The 13,371-nt window shown below is 39.1% G+C and overlaps 1 protein-coding gene across 13 annotated transcripts in view; it reads right to left on the bottom strand.

The window, feature by feature from the left end:
- The window catches only part of LOC129718319 (uncharacterized), a 381,616-nt gene that overhangs the window by 316,102 nt on the left and 52,143 nt on the right, over positions 1-13,371 (bottom strand). For all 13 annotated transcript variants that reach the window (XR_008726865.1, XM_055668982.1, XM_055668973.1 and 10 more), the window contains one exon: positions 5,399-5,500. Coding sequence is in view for 12 of the 13 variants with exons in the window: in XM_055668982.1 (XP_055524957.1) it covers positions 5,399-5,402 (4 nt within the window). In the remaining variant the exon portion in view is untranslated. The remainder of the gene's footprint in view (positions 1-5,398; positions 5,501-13,371) is intronic.

Raw genomic sequence — 13,371 nt, 5'->3', positions numbered from 1 at the left:
CCCGAGTGTTCATGTGAACGAATGTTAATGAACCAGCCAGAGCTCCAGGCGATGTATTGGTGCTCTCAGAATCCAGCGTAGCATCTGTCACTGAAAACGTCCGCTCGTCTGATGTTGAAAAAATTTATCATTTTTATCACGCAGCAAAATATCTATTCATAACTGTGTACGGAGTTCCGCTAGTTACCTCATATTGAAATTGATCAGGGATTTCAATTATTTATTTCGTATGATTCATATAAACTGCTGAAAATTTTTATTTCGTTAATTCACCCTACTAGCACAACACGGAGAATGGTGAAAAATGTATGTCTGGTAGAGTTTGAATTAAGCGACAAGTTTGTTATATCGTTGCCAATTATATCCAAAATGACGACACCGGAATCGTCAGCGGACAGCACTAGAGCTTTGAATTACCGCAAAATTGACTTCACGGCTCTTACAGAGTACTTACAAAGTTTCGACTGGGAGAATCTTTACGGAGTAATTGATGTTGACGATCTAGCTAACTCGTTTAGTGAAACATTATGCCAGTGGCTGAGGCAAATTTACCGACAGTTAATAAGCCTGCTTCCCCTCCATGGGCTACTTCGCGGCTACGTGCACTGAAGCGCATACGTAATGCTTGGCAGCGTAAATACCGAAACATTAAAACAAACGAGACAAAAAGTAATTTTAAACGAGCAAGTACAGATTTTCGTCGATTGAACGCCAGCTTATACAAAACCTATGTAATGCGGGTACAAACTGATCTCCGTCGAAACCCTAAACAGTTCTGGAACTTCGTAAATTCGAAGCGAAAGTGTTCGGTAATTCCTTCTAATGTTTACCTCGATGGAACAGAAGCAACATGTTCCCTGGATTCATGTGAGTTGTTTGCTAAATTTTTCGCTTCTGTTTTCGCCGACAGCACTGCTTCCGAATCGGATGCTGAGATTGCTTCGGCAGATGTACCGCTAAACTTAGTTGATCTAAGTACATTTGAAATTACTGCGGACATGATACTGGAAGCTGCGAAAAGACTTAAAACTTCTTTTTCCGTGGGGCCCGATGGAATCCCAGCAGTAGTTTATACCCGTTGTGCAACCGTTTTAGCTGAACCCTTATCTCGCATTTTCAACCGATCATTTGAGCAAGGAAAATTCCCGCAGATTTGGAAGCAGTCGCACATGTTTCCTGTATTTAAAAGTGGAGATCGGCGTAACATCAGGAATTATCGGGGCATTACCAGTCTTTCTGCCTCGTCTAAATTGTTTGAAATTGTAGTTAGCTCGAGAATCTTATCTTGTACGAAAAACTACATTTCTAGCGACCAACACGGGTTCATGCCGGGACGTTCTGTTACCACAAATCTTTTGGACTTCACTACGACTTGCATATCGCACATGGAGCAAAAGGCCCAGATTGACGTCATATACACTGATTTAAAGGCAGCTTTTGACCGAATTGATCACCGCATACTTTTACGAAAGCTTTTGAGACTTGGTGCGTCGCAACAATTTGTTGGTTGGCTAAGATCCTACTTATGTGGTCGGACACTACGCGTGATGTTGAGCTCCTGTTTATCCTCCACGTTCTCCAATACATCTGGAATACCACAAGGTAGTAATATGGGGCCGCTCCTTTTCTTACTTTATTTTAACGATGTGACATTGCTATTAAGTGCTGGATGTAAGCTGGTGTATGCTGATGATCTGAAGCTGTATTTGGCTGTGCGAACCATTGATGATTGTCGTGAGTTACAAAGACTGTTGGATATTTTTATAAGTTGGTGCCGCAGAAACTGGCTCATAGTTAGTATTGCGAAATGTCAGATCATGACATTCCATCGTATTGCGAATCCTGTCCTGTTCGACTATAAGATTGATGGTCATGTGATCGAAAGAGTGGATCAAGTAAACGACCTTGGTGTTTTGCTCGATGCCAAGCTCAACTTTAATCTGAACCGCTCATTTATCATTTCTAAGGCAACTCGACAACAAGGCTTCATTGGTAAAATAGGATGTGATTTTAATGATCCATACTGTTTGAAGGCGTTATACTGTTCACTCGTGAGACCAATTTTAGAAAATGCGTGTTTGATTTGGTCTCCTTATCAGCTTAGTTGGACTCTGAGGATTGAACGAGTACAAAAAAGATTTATCCGCTTAGCATTGAGAAATCTTCCCTGGCGTGATCCCGCTAACCTACCACCGTATTCCGAGCGGTGTCGCCTTATTGGCCTTGACACGCTTGAACGACGCAGGAGAATCCAGCAAGCCGGATTTGTGGCCAAGTTATTGAATGGCGAAATTGACTCACCGAGAACCCTATCTTTGCTGAATTTTCGCGCTCCGCAACGCTCACTAAGGTCCGCTGGATTGCTACAACCCAGAGTGCATCGCACAATGTTCGGTTATAATGAACCTGTCACTGCATGTGTTCGAGCATTCACTTCAGTTGAAGAGATCTTCGAATTTGGTGAACCGTCGAACAAATTCCTACGAAAAGTGACTATGTCTAATATTTTTTAATTGACCATATAGAATAATATTAGGACCAATGTTTTATATGCTGACTCGGGGCAACTCAATGTATTTTGTTGAATTTAATGTTAGTTCGTAATGTTTGTAGTTTTATTATTGACAAATTGTAAATGCGTAATATTGTAAATGTTTAAAATTGTAAATGTATTCTTAACAAAAGATGATGGGGTTTTTATGCCTCCATGAGGATGGCCTCAAAAGGCTTTTCCCCATCCACTAACTTTCATGGAGACCAATATGGTCAGATGAAAATAGATAATAAATAAATAAATATATATATATATATATATATATATATATATATATATATATATAAATATAAATATAAATATATATATATATATATATATATATATATATATATATATATATATATATATATATATATATATATATATATATATATATATATATATATATATATATATATATATATATATATATATATATATATATATATATATATATATATATATATATATATATATGTATATATATATATATATATATATATATAATATATATATATATAATATATAATATATATATATATATATATATATATATATATATATATATATATATATATATATATATATATATATATATATATATATATATATATATATATATATATATACTGTATGGAACTCTTCTGTCTCCGTCAGCGCTCATTGCCAATTGGAATGGAAAACATTTTTCAAGTATTCGAATTCCATTTACCTACCGTGTGTGATTTTGCAAATGACATGAAAGCATTCAACATTTTCCGCGAGACACAATCTTAATTTTGGTTGAGATAATTTTTTTTGCACAGGGTAGTTTTTTGATACAATTTGTAAATTTGTTTTGTAATATCTTGCTATTTTACTTATATTTTTTCCAATTCAACATTGCCACCCTAACGACAATGATATAATAAATATTAAATATTCAGGAATTTTTCTGTTGGTATTCAGTGAAAAGTGATTTTTTTCATTTTATACTCATTTTAACACAATATTATGAACCACCTTATGTCGAATAAATGAACCACCCTAATGAAACATAATGTATTCGATGCTAGTTATAGTGTATATCATTATACAAGCTATTTCAAGAGACTAGTGATCAATTTCAAAAGATAAATTCTAAAAACTTTGAACTCCGCCTTCCACAATTGAAAAAACGACTAAGTCCCAGAAAACAGATTTTAGCAAAAAAAAAAATTTCAGATGACACCAATTCTCAACGTTTCATGAACCTTTAAGTCATTTGGCATCAAAAAAAAATTTCGAAAACCGAAATTTCACGTACCCCCCTCCCCCCTTGGGTGATTTTTCAGTTTTCAAAAAGGCCAAACTTCAACCGCTTTGCGCCATCCCATTTTAAGTCCGATTGAGCTGAAATTTTGCACAGGGTGTTTTTTCGAGCAGGTGAACATTTTGTACAGGGTTTTTTTTTTAAAATTTTCTGGTCCCTTTTTTCCATACGATGATCGGCGCCCTAGACGGCCTATATAGACAAAAAACCGATTTTGAGAAGGGATGTAATATCAAAAACTCTATCTCGCTGTGTCCAACGTACAAAAAGGGAATCACAGTATTCAGTAATTTTTTTTGTTTTAAATTTTCCCACAACTTGTCTGAACGAAGAAATCTGGTATATTGAATATTATAAAAAATGTTTTTTTTCATCTAATTGTTAAATGGATTGATCACAGTCAAATCTAAAACGATCACGATTTTTCGAGTTTAGACCACTGTGCACCGTGGGATTTTCAAATAAATATTTCCACTAATTGTAAATGTCATGAAATATAATACTTTTTTTTTATTAAAATTAAATTTAATGGTAACAGTTCACATTTTTGTACAAACAGTCTCTTCAACAAATATTCATAAACATTCTGAATTGTCTTTGAAAATCTTCTCTGTGATTCCAACGTATTTTTCGAATGGTTTTCTTGAATACAAATAAACTACATTTCGGGAAACATTTCATTATATATGCAGAGTAGTGGCTAACTATCCATAGGGCTGATTTCTATCGGAAACATTTGAAATCTAACACACTTAACAGTATATCTTCAAGGTCTCTAAAATCTATGTTCATTTTTATTCTTAGGGTTGATTCTACCCAACATCTTTTTCCAGTAGTTGCTGGACAGCTTTTTAACCTGTGTTCATTTGTATCAATCGCTAGACAATTTTCGCAAGTATCACTCGTTCTTCGTATTCCATATTCTACCAGTTTCTTTTTGTTGGGAATCAAATCATTGATTATTTCAAAAAATTTTGAACGATCTTCCGTCTGCGAAAATGTTTGGCTGATATTAAACCATATGACGTCCCAGTTTATTTCTGGAAAATTCTCCTCTACTTTTGGTTTACATTTTTTTTTCTACAAAATATACATACAATATTTTACACGAATTCGTATTATAATTCCGCACCACAAATCTTCCTTCATCACATAAAAGATGGGGCATTCGCTATTGCGCAATACTTGGAATGGTAGAAAAATGTGCTTTACAACAAGTATTTCGTCGTTTTTATATCACTTTTGTGTACGACCATCAAAAGGCCATTACTTAAAAATGTACAGGACGACGATTTTAAATTTTAACCAACGATTCAGGACGTCATAACGAATTAAATGGTGTATTCAGGTCCTTTGGTGCATATTTTCTATAATAACGGTATGTATGAGCACCGTGGCTAGTAACAAATATGGATGTTTTGTAAAATTTGGACCACTGCGACCACTGATTACTGTTTTGATTTTTGCGGTAAACAACAACAACAAAAATAGATTATTTGTTCTGCTAACAGAACATTGTTTTGAGTGCAAAAGATAAATACAAATTCGTCGAGCTGCTGTTTTCTACTTACCCATCCTTTATCAGATTCTATAACAATTTATCGATGATCTCCAAGAATCGTTTACGGACGTCAACAAACCAAACGTACAGTTTTAGAGCCTCATGCAAACCTCTAGAATAGAAAATATATAACACTATAATACTTGTCATTCTCAAATAAATAATTATGTTTTTATATAATTTTTTATGAACAGATTTATAGTTCTGATTAAAACTTTAGAAATTATCTTATTTAACTACAATAGATTACCAAAGAAAATTTATGTATGAAAAAATTCTCGTTGCCGTGCGATGTACATCTTCTCGGAATTATGAATCTGTAATTTTGCGTTAAACACTCGCCATGCTTGTCTTTTCTCCTCAGATAACCTCTAGAGTACAGGAGAACATCTTGCACTGCGAAAACAACTATTCTTACACTGAAGATAAAATTTACGCACATGCTAGAAGAGAACGACAGACGATTTTTATCTGGGGAGCTTCCTGAAAGCACCGCGGTGAAATCTAAAATCTCTCTCTTGCGAGACAAAGAACTATGGTGTACTTTCTCACACGTAAGGACATCACGCACAATAATTACACAGCAGAGCTATCTGCGGTGCATTTTACAGTTTGTTTCTTGAGCGTGGCAAAGAGGAAAAGAGATTGGGAGAAAAAAAAAAACTGCGTTGCTCGTGCCGGTCGAGTTTACTCCGGTCGAATCGGACACTTTTTCCCGGCAGGTTTTTTTTTCACTTTCCAGACTACTCGCCAGTGGACTCTGCGGTGTACTTCTGCGTTTTCTCTGTGATCCACCCCTCTTGTCTCTATCAGATGTGAGATGAGCTTTTTTGTGTTCGTCTCTCTGAAAGTTGGTTGATACACTTTGGAGTGGAGAAAAAAGCAGTGCGGTGAAAGCATTCACTACACGCAGGCACATACTGAAAGGGAAGTGCGCGGTGAATTTTTCTCCGCTCTCTCCACATACTGAGGAGAATGACAGGCATGACACTCGCAATTCATTCGACCAAAATTAAATCATCTAATGTCGTTTTCGTTTTCGCGGTGTAGCTACCCATTTTCCGTGCTATACTTTGCAACTTCAATTAAAACATTTTCAGTGTCATTGCATTGGTATGCGCAATAATGGGATAGCTGTCAATTCGTTTTGTTTTGGTCATTATCGCATTCGTCATTTTGTCTCGTTTCCATTTCATATGTCCATATCGCAAATGTGCTGAGAAAAAATTTATCTGACACTTTTCCACGTGGGACGAAAACCAAAACAAACCAGTTTTGACACATACGTGTGAATGTGTTGGTAACTTCCTACAGTACACTCTGCTTTTTTCGGGTGTCGTCAGGGACAAAAAAAGTGTAGGGAGGCACAGAAAAATGGTAGTCCGAAAAGTCAAATAAAACATTTTCGGTGTCAAAAGTGTCGTTTGAGTGTAGCTACACCGCGAAAACGAAAACGACATAAGTTGGATAAGGCATAGCCCTCTAGGACAGCGGTTCTCAACCTTTCTTGTAGGCGTATCCATTGGCGATATTTTTCAAATCAATTGATTGATCGTGGTTCGCGCTACCGAAAAACTGATCCTGGTTCGTGCTATCAACTAAATCATTGATAAACTATTGAATAGTCAGAGATTTTATATTAAATTAATTTTTGAAGTTGGGCGAATTTTTTTAACGATACATTCCTTTGGTTATTTTTTAAGAAAACCACTGCAAGTAGCTTTACGAACTAATTTCATTTTCATCATATGACTTACATTTTAAGTTTAGTAAAGCGGGCAATGTATGCAGTTTGCGAGGATGCGAAAATGAACGAGAATAGAAGGTGTGATTTTTAGGCTTAGAAAAAATTTTCCCTCGTCCAGACGGGACTCGAACCCGCAATCTCCGTTGTCTCCGGCAAGGTGTTTTGGCCAATTAAACTACTGGGAAAGGTATAACTAGTTCTAAACCAAAGTCGAATCACCCTCTTCTATTGTGTTCCCGTATCTCAGCACGCCACCGATGAACTGCACACACTGCCCGGTGGGAGTTTATTTTTGTAACTGAGAGAGTGATCTCTTCACGCACACAGTGTATAACGACTTTGGAGTCTAGCCAGCAACTGACGTGTCTCATCGCTTGCGCCACTGTAGATAGCACCTAACTCTTTTAGTTTAGCTGCTATTTCACTTTAAAAGCAATAAGTTGCGCCTTCATGCAACGACGCGTCTAAGTAAACACAGTGAAGCAGATAATTGTGATCCTCACAACACTGGATGAAGGCGCGACTCATTGCTTTAAAGTGAAATAGCTGCTAAACTAATAGAGCTTGATGCTTTATGTCAAAGAACAACATGAGCTAGCTATCACACTTTTTGTGATAGACCTCGTTAAAGGCAAACATAACCGACAACTGAAAAACTGAAGAACTCTGCCTTAGTTGAATTCTGACCATATGCGTAGAAGGATTTTTTTTATTAAATAGGGTCCTCTATCACCCCTTAGAGGATTTTAGGTGAGCTACCTAACACCCTGTGTTAGCCCGTGATGTAAAACTTCAAATTAATTCTAAAACATCGATCCATCCATATTGACCAGGAATGAAACTTTTTATTTCAGAAAAAAGTCTCCGACTTTGAATATTTCAATAATACATTGTTAGTTTTTTATCCTGGTTCGCACTGCAAATGTTCGTGGTTCGTCCCAACAGTTTCGCCAAATCACTGCTAGAGCCAGTGCGCATTGTATATATTTTAACCTGAGAGTTTCAGTCGAAGTCGAAGAAAATCTTCGGACTTTCTTATAAACAAAGAAATTGGATGAAAAAAACAATAATTTAACTTACAAAGTAGGTTAATATTGATTTTCTGGTCATCTATTTTCTTTCCTCTTTGTAGGTGTACAAACTGAGACCAAAACTGTATTCCCTCGGAAGAGTGCGGAAGGCTCTGGAAGAAATCAGGAATTACTCATTATTGGTGTATGAGGCTAACAAAAAGTATGGTGTCCCAATGTCAACGTTAAGAGACAAAATTAAAGGAAAACACCCCCAGCGACTAGGAAATCATACAGTTTTAGGCACCTCACACGAACAGTAGCTAGCCGACTGGATTATTTTGTGCGCTGCGTCTGGATGCCCCAAGACAACAAAGTAAATACTCGATGCAGCATCCGGATTAGCAATTCTTGATGGTAAAACTTTCAAAGGTGGAATACCATCTACAGGAAGGCAGCAAATTTTATGCAAAGACATTCTGAAATAGCAAAGAGAACACCCGGCGCACTTGGAAGAGCATCTGCCGGATGAACTGTTGCTCGACTCGAGCGATATTTTGAGTACCTTTATAGCCAGTTTGAACATAGCGCACAGAAGGGTGTAAAGGTTGTGTACAATGTCGAGCGTGGACAACCGAAAGAAAATGTCCCATGCACGTACGCTGTTGCTGCAGATGGAAGTGTTATTTCGCCATTGTTAACATTTGAAGATTCATTCCGCGTCGAATACTCGACAGAAACGGACGTACAAAGTGGTCGTTCGATTATAATCCGGTCGGTGTGTACGAATAGCTAAACAAAAGAGCATATAGTCCGCGCTAAAGGCCAACTAGATAGTGAGTTGTGTCGCTACGATTCCGCACCCGGCTACAGTGGATGTATTGTTGCAAAGATACCGACTGCAGCTTGATCTGCGTACAGTGAATAGATAATTCGTGTTCAAGGCCAACAGTTGACAGTTGAGTTATGTCGCTGCGTAGAGTGATCTCGTACCCGGTTCGCTGCTGGTGGCTGTATCGGTGCTGCTGTATTGATGCTGCTGGCTGTAACGGCTGCTGCGATCGGACAACCAACCCTGCTGGAAGGAAGAAGTGAAGAGGTACGTGTTCTTGTCGGCGCTAGTGCGCTAGATTTAGCGCGAGGGATGTAGATCTTTCGCCTCCCACGCCACCATCCCCGAGCCCTCCTGACCCTGACCCTTCTGTTACCCCCTCCCCTGTTCATTCTTCAGTCCCCCCTTGCCCCAGGCTTTACCCAGACGGAGCCCAGCTATACTGTCTATATTCGGCCAAAGGCGGGACCGAAATCGAAACAGTTGAACATTTTGCAGATTTCTAAAGACCTGACGAAGGGGTATAAGGCCGTGACCGAATTTTCCAAGGTTCGACCTAACAAGCTGTTGTGGTCAGTGACCTGGAACAGGCCAACGCTATAGCTTGCTCTGAGCTCTTCACACGCGAGTATCGCGTTTACATACCTGCACGAGACGTGGAGATCGACGGTGTCATAATCAATTCGAGTCTGTCCGTCGAGTGTATATTGGAAAGTGCTAAAGGGTACTATAAGAACAACACATGTCCTGATGTGAAGGTGCTCGACTGCAAGCAACTGCGGTCAGTATCGATCAACGGTGGCAAAAAGGTATACACTCCGTCAGACTCGTTTCGAGTTACGTTCGCCGGGTCAGCACTACCAAGCCACGTCTCGATCCACCGGGTTTGTCTCCCTGTGCGATTATATGTACCTCGCATCATGAACAGCCTGAATTGTAAGCAGTTAGGCCACACCGCCGCCTACTGCTGCAATAAGGCACGTTGTGGCAAGTGTGGGGAGAATCATGCGAATGATTCCTGCAGTAAAAATGCTGAAAATGCATTCACTATGGGGAGAGTCAGCATGAACTCTCGACATGTGCGGTGTACATGCAGCGCAGGGATAAAATAGAGAGGCCTCTCAAAGAGCGTTCGAAGCGTTCTTACGCTGATATGCTAAAGAAGACCGTTACCACTTCTCGCATTACATCAAACCCTTTTAATCTGTTGTCCTCTGGCGAAACCGATTCTGACAATTCACCAGCGAGAACATCTTACGCCAATCCTGGGAAGTCTAGAAAGAGGAAATATATTTCCTCTCCTAAACTTCCCCGAAAAGGTCATAAGATTTCTCAAAGTGAAATGAATGGTACAAAAAAACCTAAAAATGCTGCGGAAAAACCGAAGCAAACTCCTCCTGGGCTTGCAAATTTTAAGTCCCAGAAGGAGTTCCCAGCACTGCCAGGAACATCTAAAACCCCAATTGGTTTCTTTTGCACATCCAGTTGATGAAACAAACTCTGGATTAGTGAAATTTTCTGACATTGTGGACTGGATTTTTGAAACTTTCGATGTACCCGATCCAATTAAAATTTTTCTTACAGCATTCCTTCCAACAGTTAAATCATTTTGTAGCAGTTGACTGCCCAATGGCCCCTCCTTGCAGTGATTGTATCCTTCGATGCCTAATTCACCTGCGTATATGAAGGATTCTATCTCTGTCTTACAGTGGAATTATAGAAGTATTATACCAAAAAATGATTTATTTAAAGTTTTGATAAATAAAAACAAATGCGATGCATTTTCCCTTTGTGAAACTTGGCTTACTTTAAATATCATTCTCAACTTTCATGATTTCAATATTATTCGCCTTGATCGGGACACCCCGTATGGAGGAGTACTTTTAGGGATTAGAAAGTGCTATTCTTTCTAACGTATTATCCTCCCCTCGATTCCAGGCATCGAAGTTGTCGCCTGTCAAATGACAATACAAGGTAAAGAGCTTTGTATTGCCTCAATATATATCCCCCCCAGGGCAACGGCAGCTCTTTGATTTTGTAAATTTAGTCCTCCCCACGTTTGTTTTGGGAGACTTCAACTCTCACGGCGTGGCTTGGGGTTCCCCTTGTAATGATAACCGTTCCTTTTCGATCTATAACCTTTGCGATGACTTCGACATGACTATTTTAAACAACGGTGAAATGACGTGTCCCGAAACCTCCAGCGCGCCCAAGCGCTTTGGATCTATCCTTATGTTCAACGTCGCTACGGTTGGATTGCACATGGAAGGTAATCCTCGATCCTCACGGTAGCGACCATTTGCCTATTCTGCCGTAATCTCGCAGACTGACGTATGCGACAGCGAGTAAAATTTTCGGTACGAACCTTTTTCCAAAAACGTTTGTATAATGAGTATTAGGATGAATTTCAACAATCTGATCGGTACATAATGCATTAATAAATTCATAAAACATTGCCGAACGTATGATTTGTGGAAAAAGGTTCATTAACTGAAGTTATGTTACCAACGTCATTTTGTTGTAGAAACAGCGATTTTTATTTCCCTGTTTCTACAACCGATGTACGTACATCCATTGTAGTATGCGACAAGTCGCTCAACTTTTTTTTTTCACAATTAGGCAAATAGTCACGATTCGAGAATACTTTTTTGGAAATGAATTTAGTTTGGAATATAAAAGCATTCGTGGCCTCTGCCATCTTCCATCTGCACTTCTTCCGTACAAAAGGCAAGTGCGCTTTAGTTGTCCACGAGCATGGACCAAGCTTCGTGACCTTAGAGGGCTACAGTATGATCAAAGTTTTGAAGATAGTCAACTTCGTTACGCGGCGAGTTTTATTCGAGCAGTGCGTCCTCCGGAGTTCATAAAAGGCACGATTTTCCACCAGAAGTCGTCATCTTGGATCTCAAAAAGGCTCAATTCCTGGCCTCTGGGTATCATTCTGATTCCGGGAACTCTCATATTGGGTGGTATTTGGCCATTATGGTCTGTTTATTATTATGGTATTAAGAAACCAGAAGTTGCCATCTTAGAATTCAAAATAGTCTCTGGGGGCAATTCCTGGATCCTGGGCATCATTTCGATCATTTCAAGCTATTTTCCGGAAAAATTCTTGCAGAGAAGAGAAAGGTGTTGTACCACCATAGAAATATTTCCTGCTCCCAAAAACAACTACATGCCAAATTTGGTTAAATTTGCGATTCGTTGAATGCAATAAAAGCATCACAAACATAGTTGGGTTGGATTTACGTCACGTTGAGTAGAAATGGCGGTTACGTTATTTCGTTTTCGCGAATTAATGACGCTAGTTTTTGCACTTTTGATAAAAAGTGGTTTTCGGTGCCTATAGATCCGGTTTGGTGTGTTCTATCATTCAATCACAAAAAAAAAAAACAAATCGGCAACTTTGGTGCTTATGTCCGTTTGCGAGATTACGGCGGTATTCTTATTTCAACTTCTAACAGGTCAACTCGCGCGCGACCAATTGATATTCCGTATGACCTCACACGGAATATTGATTGGAAGTTATACAAGGAAATGATTTTAGAAGCTATCGAGTCGATTCAACATCATTCACTACTTGAAGAGTACAACCTCCTCGCGGGCTTGATTCTCAACGCCGCGTTACAAGCCCAAACGAAAAAATATCCCGGCGTAACGATCAAAGAACGGCCCCCCACTCCGTGGTGGGACAAAGAGTGCTCCGATGTTTACACGCAAAGATCCGACGCGTATCTGGCCTTCCGGGATACAGATAATGTCGACGACTTTAAACGTTATTCGGAGCTTGACACCAAGTTTTAAAGCTTGTCTAAAGCAAAGAAACGCAGGTTCGTAAACGAGACATCGATGAGCACTCTTTGGAACACAGCCCGAAGAATGCGGAATCGCGTAACGGTCAACGAAAACAAGGAGTCTTCAAGTAGGTGGATATTTAATTTTGCCAAGAAAGTATGACCGGACTCTGTTCCTGAGCAAAACATTGTTCGCGATGCGTCTCTGGCCCACGACGCGATAGAATCACCTTTTACGATGGCAGAATTTTCAGTTGCTCTCCTGCCCTGTAACAATAACGCGCCTGGGTTAGATAGAATCAAATTCAACTTGTTGAATAATCTACCCGGCAATGCCAAGAGGCGCTTGTTGAACTTGTTCAATAAGATCCTGGAGCTAAACATTATACCGCTTTGTACCGATTGGAGGCAAGTGAAGGTGATCGCCATCCAAAAACCAGGAAAACCAGCTTCTGATCACAACTCTTATAGGCCGATTGCAAAGCTATCATGTATCCGGAAATTGATGGAAAAAATGATATTACGTCGCTTAGACCACTGGGTTGAATCAAATGGTCTACTATTAGATACTCTGTTTGGCTTCTGCCGTGCCAAAGGGAC

The sequence above is a fragment of the Wyeomyia smithii genome, chromosome 1 (assembly GCF_029784165.1).
Source record: "Wyeomyia smithii strain HCP4-BCI-WySm-NY-G18 chromosome 1, ASM2978416v1, whole genome shotgun sequence".
In the NCBI taxonomy this organism is placed as follows: Eukaryota; Metazoa; Arthropoda; class Insecta; order Diptera; family Culicidae; genus Wyeomyia; species Wyeomyia smithii.
Note: the sequence above shows the minus strand (reverse complement) of the source record. Positions and strands in the feature narration are given on the sequence as shown.